Raw genomic sequence first — 26830 nt, forward strand, 5'->3', positions numbered from 1 at the left:
GAGGGGGCGTCCCTCTCCGCCCCCCAACCCCCGCCCCCGGCATCGTCTTCCCAGCCGCTGGCTTCCCAGAGTGCTCCGCGGCCGTGTGGAGCGAGGCCTTGTTCCCGCGTTGAGCCGCCGCTGCCGCCGCCTCCTCCTCAGCTTCAGCCTCCGCGTCAGGCCCGGCCCCGCCGCGCCATGTCGGACTACAGCACGGGAGGACCCCCGCCCGGGCCGCCGCCACCCGCCGGCGGGGGCGGGGGGTCCGGAGGAGCCGGGGGCGCCGGGGGAGGCCCGCCACCGGGCCCGCCGGGCGCGGGGGACCGGGGCGGCGGCGGTCCCGGCGGCGGCGGCCCGGGCGGAGGGTCGGCCGGTGGCCCCTCGCAGCCACCCGGCGGGGGCGGCCCGGGAATCCGCAAGGACGCCTTCGCAGACGCCGTGCAGCGGGCCCGCCAGGTGAGGAGGCCGCGGGCCCGAGGGGCGCGCGGGCGGGCGGGGGAGGGGGCGGGGTCACGTGCGCGCGCGCGGGGTCGCAAAGGGGGGGCCGGGGCCGGGGCCGCCACGGGGTCACGTGGGGCGGTAGGCGGGGGCCTGGGCCTCCCCAGGAGCCTGGAGTGGGGCACTCCCCCCGGGGGTGACCCCCTACAAGGGGGAAGGGTCGTCTGGGAGGGGTGACCCAAAAGCGGCCCCAGAGTGTGCAGGGTCCCCTGCAGCGCGGGGACTCACTTTGGGGTTTCCACCCTTTAGGACACTCTCTACTCGTAGAAGCAGGGGTTCCGCCTTCCTGGGAAGGTCTTTCTCTGCTCCCACTAACTTGGTCCCTTTTCTGCCTGGTCCCCAGGAAGGAGGGACTTTAGGGGATTAGAAAAGTTCTTCCTCTTGAACCTGAAAAGTAGAAAGGGGACCCTGTGGCTGCCAGGCAGTGGCCAAGCGTTTCGTTGAAATGGGGAGGGTAGGCCTAGGGACTGACTGTGATGCTTCAGGTCATTTGCAAGCACCCTGTTTCTCTTTTGGGGAAAGAAGGGAAGGGTCCCACCGCTGTGTTCTGGGGCGTGATGACTACATGGAGGTTTCACATTCTGATGTGTGACCTCCCCGGCACTCCACGGCCTGAGGGGAAGAGGCCCACAGAAAGCGAGGACTTTGCCGCCCTTTCAAAAGGAAACTGACCGGGCTCAGGCCATTGAGTGCTTTCTCAGTCAGAATTGCCCCCAAATCCTCCAGCACAGGGAGGTCCCATTAGGGGAACGCCCTGTTGCCCTCCCAATGTGGTCTGTGGCTTTCACCCTTGGCATGCGATAGAGTTCTTAGGTGCAGTTGATATGATTGACCCTCACTCCCCGACCCTTACTGGCTTAATTGAGAGGCAGCTAAAACAAGGGGAGGTGGTGCTTTCTGTTTGCTTGGGATAAGACCCCAACTGGGCATCCCAAGAGTTTAGGCTTCAAGTTTTGTTTTGTTTTGTTTTTTTATGTAAGTTTTAGAGAGGTTAAAATATAGATTCTCAGCTCATGGTTTGTGTCTCTTTGGAAAACTTGTAGTAATCCTATCAGCATACTCTGGTTTTAAATTTATTGGGTTGGGGTTTATTCAACGTTGTTTTTGTGTCCGAAATGTAACACGTGTTCGGAAAAGGGCCTTTTGTTTTGGTCTAGATGAGGGTTTCAGAGGCAGACTTCCCTAAGATCTGTTCAACAAATGGAAAGATTTTGAGGGTGTGCTCTTGAGCATCCCAGAGGCCCAGGTGCTTTGGCAAGGAAGTGTCTGGAAGTTCTCCCTGGTGGAGGGCACCTGAACTTTTCCTCCTTTCATCCCTAGAAAAGTCAGTGCGGGTTATCCTCTGGCCATGAACAGTTTAGGCACAAATTTGATAGAGAAAGGGAGCTTCTTTGAAATTCCTGAATAACTTTGGAATTCCTAGAAATGTTTTAACCAACAGTGAAAGTCGCCCAGTCGTGTCCGACTCTTTGCAACCCCATGGACTGTAGAGTCCGTGGAATTCTCCAGGCCAGGATACTGGAGTGGGTAGCCGTTCCCTTCTCCAGGGGATCTTCCCAACCCCGAGATCGAACCCAGGTCTCCCACATTGCAGATGGATTCTTTACCAGCTGAGCCATCAGTGAAGCCTTAACCAACAGGCTCGTCCCTAAATCCAGGGAATGCCACTCCCAGGCCAGACAGCAAGACCTGTTGGGTATTCATGAACCAAAGAGGTGAAAGGTTGACCTGAGCACCACAGAGGCTGGCTTTGGGTAGTAATTCTTCTCTGCTCGCAACTTCACTTCTAGATCGCAGCCAAGATTGGAGGCGACGCAGCTACCACAGTGAATAACAGCACTCCTGATTTTGGTTTTGGGGGCCAAAAGAGACAGTTAGAAGATGGAGGTAACTACCTGCCTTGCTGGAAGGGCTGGGGGTAGAGAGTGAAGTGCTTTTGTTGGAATGTGGTTCAGAGTGGGGGGAGCCCACTGCCATTTGGTGTTTTAAAACCTCAGCAATCCCAGCTTTGTTCGTTCTTTTTGTCTGGGCTGCCGTCCTGAAGTATCAGGTGGCTGAGGAGAGCAGATTGACTGTGACCAGGTCCAGGTCGTAAGTTTTCAAGATTGTTCCTCCTCCTCTGCTAAGCTAGGGTTCTCTTAAGGCCCCATGTCAGTGCAGTGTGGCTGACCCAGAGGCACACAGCCTAAACTATCAACTCACTGATCAGCCCAACTTCCCCAAGGCAGATTTGGGCCTAAGCTGGAAGGACTAGGGTCACCATCATTTTCCCCCTGTTATAAAGAGCTCTTTATCCCTGAGTGCTGGTGGTGAGATTAGGTCTCTTATTCTCTTGTCTTGCATCTGATGTTGAGAGTTGGGGGCAGGAGGCTTGTTTGCCAGGACATGTGGCACCAGCATCAGATTTGAGGCAGCTGTGGGTGGGTAGGCATTGCATCTGACATCCTCTTTCTTTTCACAGACCAACCAGAGAGCAAGAAGCTGGCTTCCCAGGGAGACTGTAAGTCCATTGGGTGACACTGGCAGAGGCTGCTTCAGGATCTTAAGAGGTTTTAGCAGGAAGTACTCTCCAGACAGGAGCTGGAAGTACTGAGCAGACAGCACCTCTCCTTTATGGAGGCTCTTGGTGTCCCTCCAGGGCCCATGAGACCCCAGAGCCTGGATTGTGAAGCAGCCACCTCCAAGCATGGCTGTTGTTAGGTGGCCCTGTTGTGCTCACTCAGGGAGGCTCAGAGGCACTGGGATATAGCTTGTGGCCCCTTGCATGGCAGGTGTGCCCAGGGCATGGTGTTTGGGGTCCCAGAGAGGAGCTGGGCCAATCTGTCCTTTGGGTTTTCTCTTTGCAGCCATGAGTTCTCAACTCGGACCCATTCATCCTCCCCCCAGGTAAGTGGTGGGTTGGAGAGCAGGTCGTTTCCTCGTTGTCTCTGGCCTTTCTTGCTGACTGGAGGGAGCACTCTGTCTGGGAGCCTGGTTGTACAGGACTTTGTCTTACTTTCTGTCAACCAGGGAGAAGACAGAAAGGCAGAAGGAGCTTCGTTTGTCCTTACTTATTGTCTGTGGGACCATATGGAGCATAGGGCTGTGGCTGTTAGCTGTAATCGGGAAGGGGTTCTTTGCGCCCCTTTGCTTCCTTTGTTGGATGGGGATACTTAGAAGCCCTGCCATCCTTCCTCCTGGAAAAGGCTGGGGACTGGCCCTGACTTCTCACCTGCTTCTGCGGATTCTTGTTCCCTGAGAGCTGGGGTGGGGGTGTGTTCCTTTCCTACCTTTTTACTCTAGAGCATTCTTTCTGAAGGACCACGTTCTTTTTTTTTTTTTTCACTATTAGCTAAAATTTTGTGAAATGCAGTAAAAGCAACTCACTAGAAGAATGAAGTGAAAAAGATACAAAACCAATTTTTAAGTTAGAATCTATAGGTATAGGATGACGCTTTCAGATTGCTGTGAAAGTGTCCCAGGTTCTCACTCTTGCCCTGAGTCGGTGGGCAGCACTGGTCCAGCAGGCTAAGCCTCTTGTGGCCCAGAGTGGGGAACGGGGGCCCCGAGAGGTTGGGTGGTCTGCTGTGGGGTGAGGGAACCCCCATGCCCTTGTCAGACTCTGCTTAGGCCTGTGGGAGCTTGGTCCCCATGTTGCAGGAGGCAGGACTTCTGTTTTGAGGGTCTTTTTTCCAGGAGGCCCTCTGGCTCTTCCATCCCCTCTGCTGCTTCCTGACTTGAGGCTGACTCTCATTGTTTCTCTTTGTAGGACTTCAATGACAGAAGAGTACCGAGTTCCAGACGGCATGGTGGGACTAAGTGAGTGTGAACCACTGTGGTCCTGTGGTGCCCATTAACCCCTGCCCCGTGCCCCCAGGGCAGTCTCTCAGGAGAGCGCCTGCCAACCCTGGGACCTGTGGTCTGAAGGAGCCAGATTATTTTTTCCCCTCATTACATATGGTGGAAATACATATTTATGTATGTAGTTTCTTTTGTGGTTGGAAATCCCAAAGATGAGTCTGTTCATATTTTTTTTTCCTGCTGATGCCTCCTCCCCCCCGCTGCCCCTCTGACCCAGGCCCAGGCTCTGGGGCAGGTGCAGGAAAGGGTGAGTGGAATGGGGAGTGATTGCCTGGACAGCCCCCCAACCCAGCTCAGAGATCTGGTGAGGGGCACCAGAAGGGGCTGTGCAGAAACATAGAGGCCACAGGAGCACTGAAGGAGCCTGATGTGTTTTGCAATTTTTGTTTGTTTTTCGTTTTTGTTATTTTTTTCTTTTATTTTGAAGGAGCTGTTTTGTGCTTACTCTCATTCATTCTCTGGGCAGGGGGGCTCAGCGCCAGCCTCCTCCCATCCATCTCTGCTCTTCTTTTTTTTCTCCACCCAGTCATCGGCAGAGGAGGTGAACAGATTAACAAAATCCAGCAGGACTCAGGCTGCAAAGTCCAAATCTCTCCAGGTAGGAGCGCTAGAGCTGGATGGGGATGGGTGCCTCTGCTGGGGCTCTTGGCGCGTTCTCTCATGACCCCTGGCCGCTGTGATGGGATGGAGGTGAAGCGGGCTGGCGTTATTGCGCTTGTTCTGTGTGCCGCCTTTGCACAGTGCGTCAAGGTGTAGCTGCAACTCTTGTCTCCCTCTGCTCTCCATGAGCGCAGAGGGCTAGAATCCAGTATAGGGAGCCGCACCCCAGATCCCGCTCTGACTGTGTTGCCACCTGAGCTACAACACCTTGTTGGAAAGTGTAAGGCAGGGGAGCTCCTTAGGAAGGACAGGCTTGAGGTCAGGCCTGGGCTTAAATCCAGTCCTGCCTGCGCCTTGGCAGGTACCTGATTTGCAGGGGTTTCTGAGTGCTCGCCCTGCCTGACACGCAGTACATTGACTGGAAAGTGTTCACATGGGTGGTGATGGAAGGGGCCCAGTTGGGATCTTCTGGAATCTGCCTCTCCTTCCATATTATCTTTTCACTAAAAGTTTTGCTTCCTTTGCTAGACTTCAGGCTTCTTAATCTTGGCTGTGCATAAAGCACCCTCTCAAGTGTTTGGGGAGGTAAATTGATTTGTCAGGGTGCTGTACAGTGGCAGAAGTAGCTGTCGATTGTTCCTAGAAATCTCATCTCCATGGAAGGTCCTCCTGGTTGTCTGCCCAAGGCATTGACTCAAAAAAGCGCTGATCCTCTCTCCACTCCTCTCTCCAGACAGCGGTGGCCTACCTGAACGCAGTGTGTCCTTGACAGGAGCCCCGGAATCTGTGCAGTAAGTCTCTGGCTGGGCCTGTCATGACAAAGTGGGTGGGCGAAGCCCTCTGGATCCCTTTGAAGTTTAGAGTGACTCCCACACCATGTTCCTCATGCCGTGCCTGCACCGGGGGGCTGCCTGACACAGTGAATCTCCTGAGATCTGGGGAACCTGGCCCAGAATAGCCCCAGCTCTGGGGATGGGCCCTCTGTCAGACCCAGAAAGGGGGTTGGAACCCCCTTTCCTGGGAGCAGGGCTGAGCCTCCAGGCAAGCATTCAGAGAGTACCTGTTTTTTCCCTTTCCAGGAAAGCGAAGATGATGCTGGACGACATTGTCTCCCGGGGCCGTGGGGGGCCCCCGGGCCAGTTCCACGACAACGCCAACGGGGGCCAGAACGGCACAGTGCAGGAGATCATGATCCCCGCGGGCAAGGCTGGCCTGGTCATTGGCAAGGGCGGGGAGACCATCAAGCAGCTGCAGGTGAGGGTGCAGGCTCCTCCTGTCCCGGGACAGCCTCCTTCCCGCGACTGTGCCTGTGCACGCCACTGTCCCCCGCCACCGAGCCAGAGCCCTTCGTCCTTTTGGACCAGAAGTGACCCGTCCCCCCATGCCCCAGGAAGTTCTTGGAGGGCTCAGCTCTAACGCCACCTTGGTTGTACAGGAACGGGCTGGAGTGAAGATGATTTTAATCCAGGATGGCTCCCAGAACACGAATGTGGACAAACCGCTGCGGATCATCGGAGACCCTTACAAAGTGCAGGTGGGTGCCCCAGGGCCGAGGGGGTGGTTCTGGGGAGTAGAGAGAGGGCAGCGGGAAGGCTGGAGATTTGGATGTAAGTGGAGAGATTTTTTAGAGCACTGGCTCTGAGGTCAGCCCTGGACTCATTCTCTGTTGAGTTCCCTCCCAGCCGTCTGTACATGAGCAGGTGGCCTCAACTGGCCTCAGTCCAGAAAGCTGGGGTGCTCACCATGTCCACCTCTTAGGGCAGCGGGTAAAGATCCGGGCAGCCTTGCGTTGGTCCTTAGCTCTGGCCTGTGACCGTGGGGCATGCAGTGGGGCAGCAGTGTTCGTGCGAGCACCACACTTTGTATGTTCGCAGCAAGCCTGCGAAATGGTGATGGACATCCTGCGGGAGCGTGACCAGGGTGGCTTTGGAGACCGGAACGAGTATGGGTCCCGGATCGGCGGGGGCATCGACGTGAGTGCAGGCCTCTTGGGTGGATGGAGTGGCAGGGGTGGTGGCTGGCTTGTGGGCAGCAGGGGGACTGCAGACAGTGACAAAACCCAGCTGATCCTCCTTCGTCCTGTCCGCCCTCAGGTGCCAGTGCCCAGGCATTCTGTGGGTGTGGTCATCGGCCGGAGTGGGGAGATGATCAAGAAGATCCAGAATGACGCTGGTGTTCGGATACAGTTTAAACAAGGTCAGGGGCTAGCTGGGATCTGCTGAGACGCACTGTTGGGGTCCAAGGTGGGCAGCTTGGCAATAGAGTTAGCATCTGCAGTGCCTCATTACTCCTAGACCTGCAGAACATGCCTGGTCCCTGCTCTGGAGCAGCCCTGTAAGAAAGTGAATGACGGGCAGGCTTCCCTGGTTGAAGAGAGGTGTGTGTTCCTCTCTTGTCAAGCTGTCCTCTCACGGGCTCTCCTGACAGGCCACCTGGGCCCCTGGGTGAGGTTAGCTCTTGAGGCCCCAGCCATGGGCTTCTGCCCAGTCCCAGTGGTTTTGGGGGGAGGACAGACTCCCCCGTGCTTTTTGAGAGATTTGTTGTCAGTTCTTGGTTCTGCCAAGTGCATCTGCTAGTTCTGGGGGCACCAAGTGCAGGAGGGATCCTCATCTGCTCCTGAACACGTGAAAGGCGGCCAGTGGCACTTTGACATGTTCCAAACATGGCTCGGGCTGGCGACCGCCATGAAGCAGCAATGTTGGGGGTTCGGAGTTGTGCGTCTCTTGTAACTGTTTTTTGCTCTCCTGTGCTGCCTCAGACGATGGGACGGGTCCTGAGAAGATAGCACACATCATGGGACCCCCAGACCGGTGTGAGCACGCTGCGCGGATTATCAACGATCTCCTCCAGAGCCTCAGGGTGGGTGATGTCAGGTGTGCTGAGTGGGTGGGCTCGAGTGGGAGGGCAGGCTGGCTGCCTGCATTAACTGTCCCATGTCTTCCCTGCCCTGCAGAGCGGTCCCCCAGGTCCTCCAGGGGGTCCTGGCATGCCCCCAGGAGGCCGAGGTCGAGGCCGGGGCCAAGGCAACTGGGGCCCTCCAGGTGGGGAGATGACCTTCTCCATCCCCACCCACAAGTGCGGGCTGGTCATTGGCCGAGGTAAGTGGCTTCTCCACAGGCCCCACCCGTCCCCCCACTTTCCTCCTGCCCTCTGCTCACTGCCCATGGCTTCTGCAGGCGGCGAGAACGTGAAAGCCATAAACCAGCAGACAGGCGCTTTTGTAGAGATATCTCGTCAGCTGCCACCCAATGGAGACCCCAACTTCAAGCTGTTCATCATCCGGGGCTCGCCCCAGCAGATCGACCATGCCAAGCAGCTCATTGAAGAGAAGATCGAGGTGGGCTCAGCTCAAGAGGGGTTCTGGGTACTTGGGCCCAGTTCTTCCTCCTGTTCCACTGATCTTGTCCACTTTTCATTCCTCCAGGGTCCCCTCTGCCCAGTCGGACCAGGCCCGGGGGGACCAGGCCCTGCCGGCCCCATGGGGCCCTTCAACCCCGGGCCCTTCAATCAGGGCCCACCTGGGGCTCCCCCTCAGTGAGTATTCCTGCGGACTCCTGGGATGTGGGGGTCACAGTTTTGGCAAGGAGGCCCAGCCCGCAGGCCCTGTGTCCATGGTCCTCACCTCCGAGAAGGCCATTCCACCTTGCAGAGGTGCCAAACACAACTCTGGCCAACCCTTGTTTTAGAGACACCATTTTTAAAAGATGCTGTGGGTGTTGCCCTTGGTCTCCACTCCACATGTAGATCCTGTAATCCTGTGGTGTAGTGGGGGGTTGGCACATCCTTGAGTCCACATGGCTTGTGTCCCTTGCGTCAGTTGTCTGACGCCTTTCCCTGGGCCAGAAGTCAGCAGTTCCACGTAAGTGGTGCTCTGGGCCCCCTTCCAGGCTACGGCCGTCCTCTGCAAGGACCTTGGGGTAACCTGGCTCATGTGTCCCTCGTTTTCGCCCTCAGTGCTGGAGGCCCCCCTCCTCACCAGTACCCACCCCAGGGCTGGGGCAACACCTACCCTCAGTGGCAGCCGCCTGCTCCTCATGACCCGAGTGAGTATAAGGATCTGAGCAGGGCAGAGGGGAGGGGCCGATTTCTTGGTCAATGCTTAGCCTGCACACCCTCTGCCTACAGATAAAGCCGCAGCCGCCGCAGCCGACCCCAACGCCGCCTGGGCCGCCTACTACTCACACTACTACCAGCAGCCCCCAGGCCCTGTGCCCGGCCCGGCACCAGCCCCCGCGGCCCCACCCACCCAGGGTGAGCCCCCTCAGCCTCCACCTGCTGGTCAGTCGGACTACACTAAGGCCTGGGAAGAGTATTACAAAAAGATCGGTGAGTGCGTGAGCCACCGCAGGAGCTCCAGTCAGCCAGGGAGGGGTGGGCGAGTAGGTGGCCACATCCCCGCCTGTCCTCTGACCTCGGGGCCTGCCCCCACAGGCCAGCAGCCCCAGCAGCCTGGAGCGCCCCCGCAGCAGGACTACACGAAGGCCTGGGAAGAGTACTACAAGAAGCAGGGTGAGCTGGCGGGCCACAGGGGTGGGACCAGGTGTGCCGGCCTCCTGGTCCGCTCACCCACCCTCTGCTCCCCCACAGCTCAAGTGGCCACCGGAGGGGGTCCAGGAGCACCCCCGGGTTCCCAGCCAGACTACAGTGCTGCCTGGGCTGAATATTACAGACAGCAAGCCGCTTACTACGGACAGACTCCAGGTCCCGGCGGCCCCCAGCCTCCGCCCACACAGCAGGGACAGCAGCAGGCAAGTGGGAATTGCCACCCTCCTCCTCCTCCTTTCTCCTTCCAACCCCCGGCCACCGTCCATCCTGCCTTAGTGGGTAGCGCCGGAAACCCCTTCCCCTGCGGGGTGTGTCCTTGATGCCTGCAGCGGGGGCCGTGTGGCCAGAGGTCTCCGGGAGCCCCCACGAGCTGGGGGAAGTGTGCGCTGGGTCCAGAGGTTAAAGAAGAGGCCTCTCCGCCGGCCTGCTTGTTCCTGTGTAACGCTGTCGTGATGCTGGGGGAGAGCGCGCAGCAGATAAAAGGAGGAACTGTTGAACTGGTGGGTAGTCCTGGGGGTGGGGGGCAGGCCATCCGCTCAGCCGGAGGTCGCCGTCCCGGCTGCTGACTCGCTCACTCACAATCTGGCCACTTGGGAAGAAAACGGATATTTTTGCCCCTCTCTGCATTACTCTCATGGTTTTTGTTCTTTTGATTCTTTTATTTTTAAACCCACGATCTCTCCCCGCGTGTCCAAGTGACTGTGTGTGCTGCCAGCTGCCCCGTGGGGCCCGGCCACAGCTCTGGGGGCCGGGGGCGGCGCCAAGGGGCCCAGCCGCTGGGCCCGCACGCCGGGCCCGCCCGCCACGCCCAGGCTCGGCCTCTGCTCTCGCGCCTGCGCCCGCCTCGTGTCCCGGTCTTGTCTGTGAAGTGGGCATGACGATCGCTGCCACCTTCCAACCTACCTCACAGGGGTGTTGTGGGGACACCGTGATCTCTGGTTGTCATGTCGTGATGCGCCGGGAGCTGCCCGCCCGCCTGCCTTCCTGAAGACGCAGGGCACCCCTCTCCCGCCCGCCCTCTCCCCCCCCCCCCCCCAGCCCTGAGCGCTTCTCTCTTGCTCTCTCGCTCTCTCTGTGCGGCCCCTCCTTCTCCTTCCTGTGTCACTCTTCTCCATCTCAGAGCCAGTCTGACTGCAGCCAGTCCCAGAGCACTGACTAGACAGCTACAAACACATCCTTCCAGCCTGCGCTTGCCACAGGCTCGGGAGAGGGGCTTCCTGGCCCCCTCCTCGCCACTTTCCCCCCAGTCTCCCGCCCCGTCCCCCTCCCCGCCCCGTAGTGACCAATTCCTATCTCTTCCCTCTCCGCAGGCTCAATGAATCGAATGAATGTGAACTTCTTCATCTGTGAAAATCTTTTATTATTTTTTTTCCATTTTGTTCTGTTTGGGGGCTTTTTTTCGTTTGTTTTTTTTCCGTTTGTTTGTCGAGAGAGCGATGGCTGCCAAGGGGGGTGCTGGGGGAGCCCTCCCTGTGAGTGGCTTGGGGGTCGTGGCACAGGCAGTGCCAGGCTCTCGCTCTCTTGCTCATTCTGTGTGTCTCATGCGCTTTTTTTCTTTCAAAATTGGGATCCCTCATCTTGAGCCAGCCAGAGAAGATAGCGAGAACTAAATCTCTGCAAAAAAAAAAGTTAAAAACTAAAAAGCAAAACAAAACTTATAAAATTATATATATATATATAAAAAAATCTCTATCGTCCCCCACCCCGCCCCAGCCTTCCTGAAACTGCCTCTTTCAGGAGAAAGCAATTCACTCCCTGCGACCACCCTTGGCCCTCTTCATGTTTTTAAAATAAACTTTTAAAAAAGGAAACAAAGTCACTCTTGCTATTTCTTTTTAGTTAGAGCTGGAACATTCCTTGGACCAGGTATTGATGTTTAGGAAAGCCCATCCTCACCCCGTGCCAGGCAGCCCCTCCCTCAGCCTGTCTGCTCCTCCTCTCGCTCCTCTTCACCCAGCTCCGCTCCCCTCCCCTCCCCCCGCTACGCTGCCCCCTGCCCCCTGCCCCCAGGACTGGTCTGTTGTGTTTCATCTGTTCAAGAGGACATGGAAACTGAAAACAATTGAGAACAAAACAAAAAATTGTATGGCAGTTTTTACTTTTTATCGCTCGTTTTTAACTTCACAAATAAATGGTAACAAAACCTCCCCAAGTCTGCCGGGTGCCGTCTCTCTCTCTCTGTCTCTCTCTCTCTCCACCTCCCCCCCGACCCCCCCCGCCCCATAGAGTTTTGAAGCAGATGTTTGTTCTTTATAGATGTTGTAAAAGCCTGATAATGGTGATTGGAAATTATAAGCTTTGTGTTGTATTGGGTTTTTTCCTTTATTTTTTTTTTATTTTAAAAAAAGAACAATTCTAAGAGACGATAGTTTTCTGCAGGCGCATTGTGCTTTCCTAACTCTCACCTCCCCCCCCCCCGCCCCATTTTTTGGTTAAATAAAGTGCTTTTTGTCTAAAACTGCGTGCCGGCCGCAGTTGTGTTTCTACAGGAAACAAGTTGAAGAGGAATAAGGCTTGGCCAATGAGAGATGGGTGGGGGCCCCAAAAAACTTTGCCCGAAGTCTGGTCTTGCAGGAAGGAGAAGCAGGCAGAGAGCCCCAGCAGTGCAGTCCCCCACGCCTTCATCCCCAGCATCTGTCCCACTGGGAACTTGGGGAGCAGGGCACTCAGGAGGGTCCCTGGGGACAGGTGTTCCCATGGATACAGCCTGCCGCTGGTGGAGCAAACCCACACCGAGCTTTATGTGATCTGGTCCTCGCTGTGGCCTGTTTGGCTGGTGAGCCCTGAGGTGGAAACCTGGCCTGTCCAAGGGAAGGACATCTGTCCCAGGGGTTGGCAGCCTCAGGATGAGGACGGGAGATGGGAGAGCAGTCATGGAGGACTCCTTGAGCTGTCAGGCCCAGGGCCAGTCATCCAGAGGCATACTTTGCTGGGAGAGTTCTGGGAGGTGTGGTTGAATTCCAGCAGGGAAATCGGGTGTCATGGTGCGGGGCTGTCTGCGGCCCTTGTGACCTCCCACGCGAGGCTCCTTAGGGACCTACCCCTGTGGGAGTGGCTCCCAGTCAGCCATTTGTGGGCCCAGGAAAGGGAGAAGGCTGTCACCTTGCAGTTACAGCCTCAGTTTAGATTGGAACCCAGGGCTCCCCTCACCAGCATCTAACCTCAGGCAGTGTGCCCGCTCTGACCTCTGGGGTGAGGGGGATGTCGGGGCCCCTGGCCCTCTCCCGACTCTCTGCAGGCTTTCAATGACAGAGCAGCGCTTGGCAAAAATGTTTTCTGTAACTTCAGCCAAGATGAAAACAAGGGGTAGCAGAGGGGGTCAGTCCAGAGTAGAGCGAGGTCATGGCCTCCACACCTCTCCCCCACACACACACCACCAGGGGAGAACAGGTTCCCCTTCCAGTTGCTAGGGCAGGATGATAGGTGCAGCCCCAGGGCCACACGGATGAGGGGAGGGCGAGCTGGGTTAGAAAGGCCATGCATTACCGCTGGGTGCTCGCTCGGCGCACAGACTGCACGGGGGCGCTGTCCCCTGGAACAACCCACGGGATGGGGTTGTGCCAGGCTGGGTCACCGCCTTCCCACCCCACCCATGGTGCTCCAGGCTCCTTCCTCTCCCTCTCGATTTTACCTTTGGTTGTGGGAGGGGACCAGGAATGACACCAAAGTTCTCTTAGCTCCACAGCAGTGTATAGGAGCTGCACGGGTCAGTTTAAGAATTAAGAGATCCCTACTTCGGGGGACATCCCTGATGATCCAGTGGTTAAGAATCCACCTTCCAATGCAGGGGACACAGTTTCGATTCCTGGTCTGGAAACTAAGATCTTAACAAACCATAATGCAACTAAACCCGCACGCCACAATTACCGAGTCCGCTCTCAGCCTGAGCTCTGCAACAAGAGAAGTCCATGTGCCACAATGAAGACCCAGCACAGCCAAAAATTCAAACCGAAACAAAGATATTCCTGCTTTCTACACCTTGAGGACCCATGGCTGCATTGGAGCCGAGCTGTGGTTGACCGGTTGCCATGATCCTAAATTTTGTAACATCCCATGGAGAAGAAAATAGCAACCCACTCCAGTATTCTTGCCTAGAGAACCCCATGGACCGAGGAGCCTGGTGGGCTACAGTCTATGGGGTTGCAAAGAGTTGGACACGAATGAGCAACTAAACTACCTCCACCATGTTCTAAAACATACCTAGTGTGGCTTTGGAGCCAGTCGTTCTGTTCAGACCTTCAGCAGTATCTATGGTAATCCACACAGCTGCAACCATTCTGCCTAATGGAAGAGATGGAACCCCCCCACACACACACACACCGCCCCAGTGTATGTGCTTGGGGAGACCCAGGCAGGCCCGGAAAGGTCTGGGACCCAGGTAACAGTGTAACCCCTGCTCTGTTTCAGCTGGACTTGGTCCCCTTGCGGGGGCTGGGATTGGGGTGGGGAGACGGTACTTAGGTTTGGGAGCAGGCTCTTCCGCTGGTAGAAGGTCAGGACAGGTTCATATAGGGTGTAGTACGTCTCCAGGTGCTGGCGGAGGGCTGCCTCACAGTCATCTGCCCTGCGTTCCGCCTGGCCCTGGCCTGGGGCTCTCTGCATCATCGTCACCATTGAACAGGCAAATGTGATGATGATGTTGGGGGCCCAGCCCACCTGGGCATCTGTGAAAGGGGACTGGGTGAGGAAGAGGCTGAGTGAGGTGGCCTCCTGTGCCCACCCCTGCCCCGAGATCAGGGATCTAGGGTGGTGCTGCCCCAGTAAAAAACCAGGCTCCCTGGGTCTGTTTTACTCTTGTCGTTCCAAGTTTTTCTTCTCTGTGTTTGTGTTTTGGACAGGTAGGACGTTGGCAGAGCCCATAAGCCAAACAAGACCAGTGGGAAAGGGTGAAGAGTCTCCTTGCTGCCCCCAAGCACCCAGTTTCACCCTCCCTGGACGCAGTCAAGTTAATCTGTTTCTTGTGTCTCCTTCTGGAACCCTTTGGGCATATACCAAGCAAATTTGGTCCTGATGTCATTTTCCCTGCTTTTTCATATACATGGTAAAGAACTGATTTGCCCTTGATTTTATTCACTTAGTAAGCTGGAGACGGTTGTGTATGTGACACACAAGGAATGTACTGAGTATTTAATCACTAGATAGTATTCTGTTCTATTGTTGCTTCATTTAGTCACTCAACTGTGTCCAACTCTTTGGCGACACCATTGACTGTAGCCCCGTCTGTTCATGGGATTCTCCAGGCAAGAATACTGGAATGAGTTGCCATTTCCTCCTCCAGGGGATCTTCCCCACCCAGGGATGGAACCTGAGTCTCCTGCATTTGCAGGCAGATTCTTTAACTCCAAAATGCCAGGGAAGCCCATTCTGTTGTATGGATGTGTGTCACAATTTACTTAACTGGTTCCTCGTTGATGGGTATTTGGATTGAAATATTCTTTTTAAAGGGCTTCCCTGGTGGCTCAGATAGTTAACAGTGCACCTGCAATGCAGAAGAACTGGGTTCCATCCCTGGGTCATGAAGATCTGGATAAGGAAATGGCAACCCACTCCAGTATTCTTGCCTAGAGAACCCTATGGACAGAGAGAGGAGCCTGCTGGGCTATAGTCTATGGGGTCGCAAAGAGTCGACATGACTGAGCAACCAAGCACACACACACACATTCCCTTTAAGACGGATTTAAGCAGCTTTCCATTGCTTTCCTCTCACGCAAGCACTTGACTGGGGAAAATACAAGAGTTTCCAGCTCACCGCTGTCCGCTCCTAACTCCAGGGAGACCTCCCAGGATCTCCAAGACCACCCAGCTTCATTCATTGTAACAGAAATGCCCATTTCGAATCACTAAGAGGGACTTCCCTGATGGTATAGTGGATAAGAACCTGCTTGCCAATGCAGGGGACATGGGTTCAATCTCTGGTCCAATCCCTGAACCCCACCTCCTAGTTCTTCCAGAATTTCCTTTCGAAATAGAACCTGTCAGCACATTAAAAAACAAAATAACAACAAAAAAAACCCCCACAGCCCAGTGGGATTGATTCATTCTAGGAAAGCAAGGATGGTTCAGTGTAATTTATTGTGTTACTATCTTAAGAAAAAGTCATATGAGAATCCTTTTAAACAGAGCAATTTAATTGACAAAATTCACACATTCCTGATTTAATTAAAAAAAAAAAAAACCACAAGGAATTGATAAACATTCTAAGCCAGCATCTTGTTTAATGGAAACTTTCTTTCCGAGTAAAGTTGGGAGTAAGATAAAACCGCCCACCCTTGGGACTTCCCTGGTGGTCTGGTGGCTAAGACTCCACCCTCCCAATGCAGGGGGGCCCAGGTTCAATCCCTGGGCAGGGAACGATATCCCACAGGTCACAACTAAGAGTTTGTATGTTGCAACCAGGCACAGTCAAATAAATGTGTAAAGTCACAGTAAGGAATACCCTGGCAGTTGACTGGTTAGGGCTCAGTGCTTTCACTGCCAGGGCCCCAGCTGCATCACTGGTCAGAGAACTAAGATCCCACAGGTCGGGCATCACGGCCAAAAAAAACAAAGGCATAGTAAAACAAAGTTAAAAAATAATTGACAAACGGGGTGGGGGGGAGGAATTTTGCAACCTATATTACAAACAGCTAATATATAAAGAGTTCCCAAAATTCAAGAAGAAGAAAAGACCAACAGTCAGTCCTCTAGGATGGGAAAACGTAAGCAAAAGATACAGAGTGTACTGAAGAAGAAATGAAACTGGCCCAGAACTTTAGAAAAGATGCCCAGCTTCATTCATCGTAAGAGAAATGCCCATTTAAAACCACTAAGAGGGACTTCCCTGATGGTACAGTGGATGAGAACCTGCCTGCCAATGCAGAGGACATGGGTTCAATCCCTGGTCCAAGAAGATCCCACATGTCTCAGAGCAGCTAAGCCCATGTGCCACAACTATTGAGCCACAGCTATTGTGCATTCCAGAGCCCCTGAGCACAGTCTTAGCCACTGGACCAGTGGGGAAGTCTGAGGAAGACTTCTTGACACTGATAGAAAATCTCAGAGTATACTGTAAAGTTAAATGAAAAATGAAGCCTGGTGTATATGGAATGCTAGTTTTTATGAGGAGGGACACACACACACACACACACACACACACCCCTCTATTATATTTGCAAAAAGAAACATCAGAAAGGACAGTCCAAAACTTCATGAAAATGGTTGTCTACAGGGAGGGGAGGGCACAGTTGGGGGCAGGGGTGGATCTACTTTCTTAATGTGACTTTGAAATTGTTAGGTATGCTGCATATGCAAAATTTTAATTTTAAAAAGCAATCCCTAAATGTTGAAAGCCAAGCTGAAGTGAATGAACCCTGTGTCAGTGTCATGCTGCAAATGCAGGGAGAAAATAATTATCACTAGGGACCCAGTGTTTTTGTGGTCCGTCCACAGGGAGAGCTATTATAAGGAAAACCAGAAAGTGTTAGTTGCTCAGTTGTGTCCGACTATTTGTGACTCTAGGGACTGCAGGCTGCCAGGCTCCTCTGTCCATGGGGTTTCCCAGTCAAGAATACTGGAGTGGGTTTTCATTTCCTTTTCTAGGGAATCTTCCTGACCCAGGGATTGAACCCCAGTCTCTTGCATTGGCAGGCAGATTCTTTACCATCTGAGCCACCAAGGAAGCCCAAGAAAAACCATAGCTGCAAAGAAGTCTTAAACTTTCTATGGTAGTTTAATTCTCAGTAGTTAACATTGGCATGCTACTTGTTTGGAAACTATTTTGCATCTAATTTAATAATGCAAATGAGAATATCTGGTTTTAGGAAGCAGACTTTTTAGGGAAAAGAGAAATGTAAAACACTGTGATGTTAAGTGTGAGCTGGAAACAACAGTATGAACTTGTGAGATATATATATATATATATATATATATATTTTTTTTTTTTTTTCCTCTCAAAAGTATGTGTTTCCTGGCCCTGTCTGCTGGAGAGGCCTGGAAACGATGAGCACCTGTAGCAATGAGTGCCCCTGGCCCCCAGATGGAGTGCCCAGGGGCCTCCAGGAGAAATGGCTGATTCCAGGGCTGGGCCAGAAATGTGAAAGGTGGGAGGTGGGAAGTCTTGCACAAAAAGAAAGCGAGAAGGTGAATGTGACCTGGAGCTGTGTCCTGGAGGACACTGTGCAGCATGAGGGAACTCCTAATGGCCCCAGATGAGACACACTGAATCACAAAAAAGAAGACAATTATGGCCATCATCAAAGAGTCCACAGACAATAAATGCTGGAGAGGGTGTAGAGAAAAGGGAACCCTCCTACACTGTTGGTGGGAATGTAAATGAGTGCAGGCCACTATGGAGAACAGTGGGTAGGTCCTCAAAAACCTAAAAACAGCTACTGTAAGACCCAGCAATCCCATTCCTGGGCACGTATCTGGAGAAAAGTATGATTCAAAGATACATACACCCCCGTGTTCACAGCAGCCCTATTCACAATAACCGAGACACGGAAGCAACCTAAATATCCATTTATAAATGAATGGACAAAGAAGATATGGTCCATATACACAATGGAATATTACTCAGTCATAAAAAATAAAAGAAATAGTGACTTCCCTAGTGGTCCAGTGGCTAAGACTCTGCACACCCAATGCAGGGGACCCGGGTTTGATCCCTGGCTAGGGAACTAAAATCACACATACCAGGCAGTGCGGCCAAAAAATAAAAACTGGAAAAAGAATGAAATAATGCCACTTGCAGTGACAAAGAAGGACCTAGAGATAATCATACTAAGCGAAGTAAGTCAAAGACAAATATCAGATGGTATCAGTCATACGTGAAATCTAATTTTTAAAATGGCACAAATGAACATATTTATAAAACAGAAACAGACTTACAGATACTGAAAACAAACTTACGGTTTCCAAAGGGGACATGTGGAGAGGAGGGGAAGGATAAATCAGGAGCTTGGGATGAACGTATACACAGTATTGTATACAAGACAGATAAGCAACAAGGACCTACAGTACAGCAAGGGGAACTCTACTCTACTTATTCTGTAATAATCTATGTCAGAAAAGAATCTGAAAAAGAATGAGTGCATATACAAACGAATGATGCTTCTGTATCCCTGAAACTAACACAATGTTGTAAATCAATTAGACTCCAATAAATTAAAAAAAAAGAAGACTCACTTTAAATACTTTAAATTCACTTATTTTACCGAGATGGTAAAAAAAAGAAGACTCACTTTAAATACTTTAAATTCACTTATTTTACTGAGATGGTCCAGAGAAGGCCCTGGCACCCCACTCCAATACTCTTGCCTGGAGAATCCCATGGACGGAGGAGCCTGGTGGGCTGCAGTCCACAGGGTCGCTAAGAGTCGGACACGACTGAGCACCTTCACTTTCACTTTTCACTTTCACGCATTGGAGAAGGAAATGGCAACCCACTCCAGTGTTCTTGCCTGGAGAATCCCAGGGACGGGGGAGCTTGGTGGGCTGCCGTCTATGGGGTCGCACAGAGTCGGACACGACTGAAGTGACGCAGCAGCAGCAGCAACTGAGATGGTAAGGATGCAAGAGAACAAAACACAGAATGACAAAATAATGAACCTCACTGTCCCCACTGGAGGCAGCTAGGACACCCCCAACCCCTCAGTCTGAAAATGGGCTCTTGGAAGGGAGAAGATGAGCTTGTGTCCCACCCGTCTGGCAGGAACCAATATATTTCAAATAGCCCTCGCTGAGGAAGGACGTTCCTTCTTTAAGGGAAGAATGTCAGCCAATTAATGTGGGGGAAACAAATGACTGAAAGTTACACATTTCGCATTGATTCGGAATATGAAGTTACTGATTCCAATCAGCAATGAGTGAATCTGTAAGAGAAGGGACCGGCGGGGGTGTGTTAGAGCAGCCCCTGATTGACCCTCTATCTTAAATTTGTGAGGGCTGTCACACCAAGTACCACAGTTGGGTGACTCCAGCCACAGAAATTCCATTTCTTAGAGACTTCCCTGGTGGTCCAGTGGTTGAGAATCTGTCTGTCAAGGCAAGGGACGAGGGTTCGATCCCTGGGATTGAATTCAGATCCCAGGGAATTCAGCTCCACATGCTGCAAAACAATTGATCCTGTTCTCTAGAGCCCGGGAACTGTGAAGCCTGCATGCTTCAGTGGCTAGAGCCAGTGTTCTGCAGCAAGAGAAGGCGCCACAATGAGAAGCCTGCACGCCACAACTAGAGAAAAACACTCTCGCAGTAACCAAGATCCAGAGCAGCCAAAAATAAATTTTTTTAAAAAAAGAAATTCCACTTCTTCACAGTCCTGGAGACTAGAAATCTGAGGCTGAGGTTCTGGCAGGATGGAGTTCTTCGGAAGCCTCTCTCCTTGGCTTGTTTTCTCCCTGTGTCCTCGGCGGCTATTCTGTCCATGTGTAAATCTCCTCTTCGTAAAAGGACACCAGTTATATTGAGTTAGGACCGAGACAAAGCAACCGATCACAGTGGGCTAAACCTTACGTCAATCCCGGTTAAGACAAGACGTGAAAAGAAAAAAACTTTGAGGTGTTCACAGGCATTTCCATAATGATTGGTTATTTCATGACATGGAGGATATTAAGGTGTGATAATGGAAGCATGATACAATTTTACAAAAGCCTTCACTTTTTAGGAAATATGTACTAAAATATTCACATGGATTAAAAAGAAAAGAACAGGGCCTTGCCGGTGGTCCAGTGACTAAAACTCCACTCTCAGTGCAGGAGGCATGGATTGGGGAACTAGATCTCACATGCTTCAACTAAGAGTTCTCTAGCCACAACAAAATAATCCCGCCTCCTGCAAGGAAGATCAAAGATCCCACGTGCTGCCACTAAGACCCAGCGCAGCAAAACAAATTTTTTTTTTTTTCCCCCAAGAATTAAGGACGTCCCCCAGCTTCCCTAGTGGCTCAGACAGTAAAGAATCTGCTTGCCAATGCAGGGGGCATGAGTTCCATCCCTGAGCAGGGAGATCTCAAATGTGGAGGAGCAACGAATCCTGGGAGCTGCAACTGCTGAAGCCCTAGAACCTGAGCTCTGAAACAATAAAAGCCTGAGTACCGCAACAAAAAGCAAAGCCTGCTTGCCGCAATGAAGACCTAGCACTGCCGTAAATAAATAAATACATTTCAAAAAATGTTCATTGACTGACGAGTCCACGTGTCACTGCCTGCGCTATTATTTAAGGCTTTGAATTCTATCCACTTCCCTTTTAGTTTGGGAAATGGAAAGTGGATGTCACTTGCCATGGAGGCGACTGTGAAAACAAATACATACCAGGCTGACAGCCTAGTTCTGATATTGGGCTCGCAGTGCATGAGACGTGGCCCTTCCTCAGAGCCAGACGAAGGGTCCGGCAGGACCTCTCCACCATCTTGGCAACTTCCGTGAGGCTATACTTAGGAAAAAGTTTGAAAACACGTCATTATTGTAAAACCTACTTCTGGAATTTCCCTGGTGGTCCAGTGGTTAAGACTCCGTGTTTCCAATGCAGAGGGCATGGGTTCGATCCCTGCTGGGGGAACTAAGATTCCCACATGCCTCAAGGCCAAAAAATGAATAATAAAACATTCTTTTGTGAACTTCCCCAAATCATTGGTCTCACAGTATAGGTGATCCTTAGGGAGAAGCATGAGCCCCCATAAGTGGACCTTCTGTCCCTGGGCATCTTGGGGAGACTGTTCATGGATCTCCTGCACAACTCGACCTGATGCAGATAGTCAGGGCTACTGGTGTCTGGTCTGGTCTGGCCCACTGGCCCTCAAACCTAGTGCTTCCTGTGTGCTCATTCAACAGACGCTGCTTGAGGACTTCTCTCGTGGTCCAGTGGTTAAGACTCTGCATTCCCACCTCCAGGGGGCGCAGGTTCAATCCCTTGTGGGGGAACTAAGATCCCACATGCTACAGGATGTGGCCAAAAAAGTAAAAAACAACAAAAGCAACAACCACCACAACAAACAGATGCTTCTTGCCACGAGCCAGGCCAAGTTCTAGACAAACGGCTAAGGACCCCTCGGTTCCCCAGAGCTTGTATTCTCAGGATGGGGGCAGATGTGACTGCAGTCAACTCAGAAACAGACGTGACAGTTTCCCTGCATCAGCCTCACTCGCAGTGAGGAGATGCTGGTGGTATTTCTGTGCACAGACAAGGAAACAGGCTGGGAGTGTTGACCCAGAGTGGACACGTGGAGATAGCAGCTGAGTGTGACCTCAGCCCAGGTCTCAAGGGCTCCAAGGCCAGCACGTGAACTAGGCCAGCCCACCGCCACCCACAGAGTAGGGGCCAACCTCAGAGAATGTTCCCTGCTTGGGCCTCAGTTTTCCTGTCTGTAAAATAGGAATTCTGGTCTTCTGGGAACGCTGAGGCAGTGTCTAGCTCTGGCTTCCTGTGAATTTCAGCACCTTTGTCCCCCCAACAGCACAGAGAAAGCAGGAAGGATAAAGGGAAGAATTCCTGGGCATCGTGTTCTTGTGGAGCTTCAGCCTCAAGCCAGACTCACTGCTCCAACTCACACCAGCCAGAGTGGCCTGAAACAGGTTCAAAAGCCCGGCAGGATCAGGGCTGGAGGTTTAAGCTGGGTGGCTCCAGGGACGCCCTTTAACGCAGACCCTAGATGGACCCTAAGGCAGGGGTCAGATGGCTCACAGAGATCAAAATTCTCTGTAAAGAAAACCCACTGTTGGGACTTCCCTGGTGGTCCAGTGGCTAAGCCTCAGCACTCCCTATGCAGGGGACCCAGGTTCCATCCCTGGTCAGGGAACTAGATCCCACATGCCACAACTCAGAGTTCTACATGCCACAACTAAAGATCCTGAATACCACAACTAAGGCCTGGTGCAGCCAAAATAAATAAATATTAAAAAAAAAAAAACGAAAGAAAATCCACTCTTGGAAATTCCCTGGTGGCCCACTGGTTAGGACTCCGAGCTTTCACTGCTGAGGGTATGGGTTCAGTCCCTGGTCAGGGAACTAAGATCCTGTTTATTTTCATTTTCTCACTTCTTAGAGCCACACGGGTACCAGAGAAAAGCACGTGTGCTGTGCTTCTTAGCGTGAAGCCACCACACAAGCAGGATCTTAAATGGGCCTCTGTAAAGAAGAGGGAGCGGGTGGGTGTAGGGGGGCCGGTGGGGAACAGGGGGAGCATATCCCATCCATGTGTTAAAACCGGAGCCCTGGTCCTGCCTTGGCTGCCTGAATGGTGTGACCCGGGCTAGCTCCCTGATCCCTCTGTGAAAAAGCAGGGTGCCTGGAACGTTCCAGAAGATCAGAGTTCATCTGTGCAGTGTGGAGAACAGTGCTGGGCTGGTGAAAAGCTCCAGAGGACTTCAGGCTGCAGTTGCCATGGGGACCAGCAGGCTCCCGTGTTGCCAAGTCAGGCGTTTTTTTCAGGAGGAGCCGGGAGTTTTCATGTGGCATCTCCGGATTTTTGAAGGTTGGCCACGAATTTAAAAAAAAAGTGTGAAACTCTGAATAGTCCAAACTGAACATGTCAGTGGATCACATGGAACCCGAGGCCCTGGGGGTTTTGCAGCCTCTGTCCTGATCTTTGCGACCACCTGTGGAGACAATCCAGCTGGCATGGGTGACTGGGCGTCTACCCTAGGCCAGGTGCTGGCTAGAGTCATTCATTAGCTCGGCCTTTGCCCTTCGAGCTCCCAGACCTGGAGAGGGAGCCACTATTTGCCTTTTACCTTCATAACAATGATCCAGACAAAACTGCTTCAGTAGAGATGCATACAGAGGGCAGGATGAGGGAGCAGGGGGGGCAGGGGGCAGCCCCCTGCGACCTTTGTCTGATTCCTTCCCCACGCCTGGCACCTGAATGCGTTTCTACCACATTCAGCAAGCCCAGCAAGTCCCAGGAAAGCCTGGAGTCCCCTAGCCTGCCACAGTTTCTCTTTTTCTGCCTGGTGTGCTGCAGTCCCTGGGTCTCAAAGACTGGGACATGACTTAGAGAGTGATCAACAACCTCTCCGGGATGTCATTCTGTTCTCTGTTCTTCACTGCACTTATCTTTACCAGAAATTCTGTTGTATTTTGCATGGAACATATTGCTGGTCCCTGTCCCATGTGTCTGGTGAAGTCCAGGGGACTTAGCTTGTCCTCAAGAATTATTTTGGGCACAGGAGGTTGAATAAATGGATAAGTGGAGAGGTACAGTCCATCTTTACGACCCAGAGGTGATGCTAAGCCCGCCTGCCACTCAGTGGGCAAATAGTTTGTCTCCCAGTTGCCAGGGACTGTGTGGAAAGTGCAAGTGTTAGTCACTCAGTCGTGTCTGATTCTTTGCCATCCCATGGACTGTAGCCTGTTAGGCTCCTCTGTCCATGGAATTCTCCAGGCAAACATACTGGAGTGGGTAGCCATTCCCTTCTCCAGGGGAATCTTCCTGCCCCACGGATTGAACCCAGGTCTCCTGCAAGCAGATTCTTTACTGTCTGAGCCACCAGGGAAAGGATTGACTGTGTGGGAAGATGTTAAAATAACTTTGTCCTCACCCTTAAAGAGCTCACCTGGGGGTCTAGACACTTCCAACCATCTTCCGACCATCCCCTAATTAACACAAAACTCCATTTCCCTGTCATCAGCTCCTCTCGCCTGGCATCTCCATCCAAGGTGGGGACGAGGCCTGGTTTCATGCCCTCTCGGGGTCACTCACAAAGCGCTCAATTCCTTGGCCTGCCTCAGCTCCTGGGGGAAGCTGTCAATGAGGAAGCCCTGGCTCTCTGGGCAGGACAGCATGCAGATGCTGATCACATCAAGGATGACTCCCTGGGGAGGGAAGGGGCGGCTGCATTCAGTGCCTGGGGGTCCCGTCACCTACGAGGTCACCTAGGCAAGTTCTGGTGAATTTGGGGGAACGTTTTCTGGGTGCCCTGGATCCTGAGTTGGCTCTGATGAGCTGGGGTTTCTGGGGGCACTTCTGAGAATGTGGCTCAGCTACTGTCTGCTGGGGTCGGGGGCATCTGCCCAACGCCAGGCTTGTTGGGCTCCTTTGCTCATCACTATCATGAGAAACTGGGACAACCTCCATCTTATTGTGAGGAACTGGGGGCAGAAGGGGCCAAAGGTCACAAAGTGAATAAATACTAGCTAAGTTTACAGAGGGCTTCCCAGGTGGCTCAGCAGTAAAGAATCCCCCTACCAATGCAGGAAATGTGGGTTTGATCCCTGGGTTATGAAGATCCCCTGGAGGAGGAAATGGCAACCCACTCTGGTGGGTTGCCTAGTAAATCCCAAGGGCAGAGGAGCCAAAGGGATAAAGTCCATGGGGTCTTAAAGAGTCTGACACAACTTAGTGACTAGAACAACAATAAATAAAGTTTACTAAGTGCATCTTAAGGGCCAGGCACTCTGCCAAGCCCTTTATAGGAAAGAAGTCATTCACCCCGCACCCCAGCCTTCTGCTGAGGGTCCAGCTGCTCTCCCATTTTACAATTGAGGACACAGAGGCTCGGTTGACAAAGCAGCAGCCAGTGGCCCCTGCCCTCGAGAGGCCCCTCAGTTCCTACAGGGTCCTCCTGGGAAGCTCCTCCCAATGGGCTCCCTCATCCCTCTGCTGCCATGCCCGGGAGCTCTCACTGGGGCACCAGGGTCCCCTGCAGGGGCACCAGGATCCCCCTGCAGCATGAGGTCATGGATCTTCCGGCCCCACTGGGTGCCCCATTGGGCCTCCTGCTGCAGCAGCCCCACGTGGCAGAAGCCATACTTGGTTGCCATGTATTTGCACTGTGTCCCTTTGCCGCAGCCTGAACCTCCCATCACAAAGACGATCAGGGGGAGTTGAGGATGTCTGCGGTGCCCGAGGAAGAGGGACGGGGGAGAGGGGTTGGTGCCTGTAGGGGTCAGTTGGTGCTGAGGTGATTGTGTCCACAGCTATAGTGGGTGATGCTGGACACATGTCTGCTGGCAGACCTATTTCTGCCCTAGGGTGGTATCTGGGGGTGTGTGTCCACACCCAGTGATATATCCAGGCACGGCACCCATTAATACTGCTACAGGTCATGCAGGTCAGGCCCTTTGCGTGCAGCCTCTCCTTGAAGCATCACCCCTTCTTACAGTTGAGGAAACTGAGGCTCTGAGATGGACAGGGACTTGCCCAACCCTCCAGTCTCATCCCATACCACCCTCCCCTTTCTTTACTGTGTTTCAGCCCAATGGCCTCCTTTCAGACCCTTGTACTCGTCACCTCCCTGTTGCTCCTCCCCCGCCCCCACCTCCGCGGGAATTCCATACCGCAGTCCCTTCAGGTTGCAGCTCACCCTTCAGGTCTTCTCTAATCGCTGTCTAAAGAGCCTCCCACCCCATTGTTCCCAGTCTCAAAACCCTAATTCCCCACCACCACACAAAAAGAATCCTATTTCCTCCAGCAACGGCCACTATCACTAATGAGTTTGCCCGTTTACTTGTTCTTGTTTGTCTCCCCTGCCAGACTACGTACTACAAGAGGACAGAATCTGTTTGTCTTCCTTGTCCCTGTATTTCTAGTACTTGGCATAGTTTCTGACATAATCGTAGCAAGTGAGGAATAGGTAAATGTCCATAACTATCAGACACATCTATGGAGACCTGTAGTTTATAGTGCTGGCTTCCTACATTCCCCACGGATTTCCCAGAACCCAGCGCAGTAGGTGCTAAAAGTGAATGTCAGTCAGTCAGTCAGTCAGTCGTGTCCGACTCTTTGTGACCCATGGAATTCTCTAGGCCAGAATACTGGAGTGGGTAGCCTTTCCCTTCTCCAGGGGATCTTCCAACTCAAGGATCGAACCCAGGTCTCCCGCATTGCAGGTGGATTTCTTACCAGCTGAGCCACAAGGGAAGCCCAGCAGGTGCTAAAGTGGATCACTGAAGACCTGACCCTGAGCATGCGCAGTTGTGTTACTATAAGGTAGGGAGCCCGGAGGAAGGGGCGTGTGCACACCTGGACTTGGGGGGGGGGGAGGGGTTGTTACCTGCATTCTCCCGCCCTCCACAACCTCCTTCCCTTCCCCCGAGTAAGCCAGCCACCCCCGCGATGTATCCCTTCTTCTGGGGCTTCAGGGGCCTGCCTATTTGGGGCAGCTTGGACTTGCACATACCCAACCGGCCTGCGGCCCGTGGGGTGATCGCGCTCCATCCCCTACACAGGCCCTGACCCCTCCTGGTTCGGTTCAACGTCACAAGGGCCCCTGGCCCGATTATTTGGCGAGATGATAGGGCTACCCCAGGGGGCTGTGGGGAGAAATGAACCCCAAAGAGGCTCAGGTAGAGCCGCAGCAGTCTGCTGCCAAGGAGGCCTCGGTTGCTGTGGTAACGCGGCCTCCTCCGATTCACTTCCGTAGTAAAGTAGCGCATGCGCAAATAGCCCGACAGG

At 53.0% G+C, this 26830-nt stretch overlaps 2 protein-coding genes across 4 annotated transcripts; one reads left to right on the top strand and one right to left on the bottom strand.

Annotated features, from left to right (window-relative positions):
- The first annotated feature begins 60 nt into the window (after positions 1-60).
- KHSRP (KH-type splicing regulatory protein) lies at positions 61-11609 on the top strand. Of its 3 annotated transcripts, none has more exons than XM_086409797.1 (20): positions 77-190; positions 332-435; positions 2268-2364; positions 2939-2977; positions 3324-3363; positions 4226-4275; positions 4844-4915; positions 5651-5708; positions 5997-6171; positions 6353-6451; positions 6792-6890; positions 7011-7113; positions 7676-7776; positions 7871-8015; positions 8094-8254; positions 8342-8451; positions 8872-8960; positions 9043-9243; positions 9349-9426; positions 9505-11609. In XM_086409797.1, the coding sequence occupies exons 1-20, from the start codon at positions 178-180 to the stop codon at positions 9780-9782; spliced, it is 2112 nt and encodes a 703-aa protein (XP_086265923.1). In that variant the 5' UTR covers positions 77-177; the 3' UTR covers positions 9783-11609. The 3 variants fall into 3 exon arrangements, with proteins under 3 accessions (XP_086265922.1, XP_086265923.1, XP_086265924.1); XM_086409798.1 differs by having other exon boundaries at positions 79-193; positions 335-435; XM_086409796.1 differs by having other exon boundaries at positions 61-435.
- Positions 11610-13743: 2134 nt separating this feature from the next.
- On the bottom strand, positions 13744-25373 carry LOC147368728 (adenylate kinase isoenzyme 1-like). Its single transcript, XM_086413573.1, has 3 exons — positions 25092-25373; positions 24144-24260; positions 13744-14126 (listed from the first exon to the last, which is right to left on the bottom strand). Exons 1-3 carry the CDS (start codon positions 25237-25239, stop codon positions 13744-13746), a joined length of 648 nt encoding a protein of 215 aa, XP_086269699.1. The 5' UTR covers positions 25240-25373.
- Positions 25374-26830: the final 1457 nt, after the last annotated feature.

Source organism: Bos grunniens, chromosome 7, assembly GCF_055505025.1.
Source record: "Bos grunniens cultivar Pamir isolate PY7600 chromosome 7, Bosgru_T2T1.0, whole genome shotgun sequence".
NCBI classification, from domain to species: domain Eukaryota; kingdom Metazoa; phylum Chordata; class Mammalia; order Artiodactyla; family Bovidae; genus Bos; species Bos grunniens.

Bases quoted from the DNA above. Each gene is read 5' to 3' on its own strand.
- KHSRP (XM_086409796.1), top strand. From the start codon at position 178: ATGTCGGACTACAGCACGGGAGGACCCCCGCCCGGGCCGCCGCCACCC. The intron at 4,276-4,843 runs GTGAGTGTGAAC...TTCTCCACCCAG, and splicing joins AGACGGCATGGTGGGACTAA to TCATCGGCAGAGGAGGTGAA. The intron at 8,452-8,871 runs GTGAGTATTCCT...TTTCGCCCTCAG, and splicing joins CCACCTGGGGCTCCCCCTCA to TGCTGGAGGCCCCCCTCCTC.
- LOC147368728 (XM_086413573.1), bottom strand. From the start codon at position 25,239: ATGGGAGGTTCAGGCTGCGGCAAAGGGACACAGTGCAAATACATGGCA. The intron at 24,261-25,091 runs CTGGTGCCCCTG...GCAGCCGCCCCT, and splicing joins CCTCATGCTGCAGGGGGATC to TCCCTCCCCAGGGAGTCATC. The intron at 14,127-24,143 runs GCGCTTTGTGAG...CCCCTTTCACAG, and splicing joins GAGGCAGGCCAAGGAATTGA to ATGCCCAGGTGGGCTGGGCC.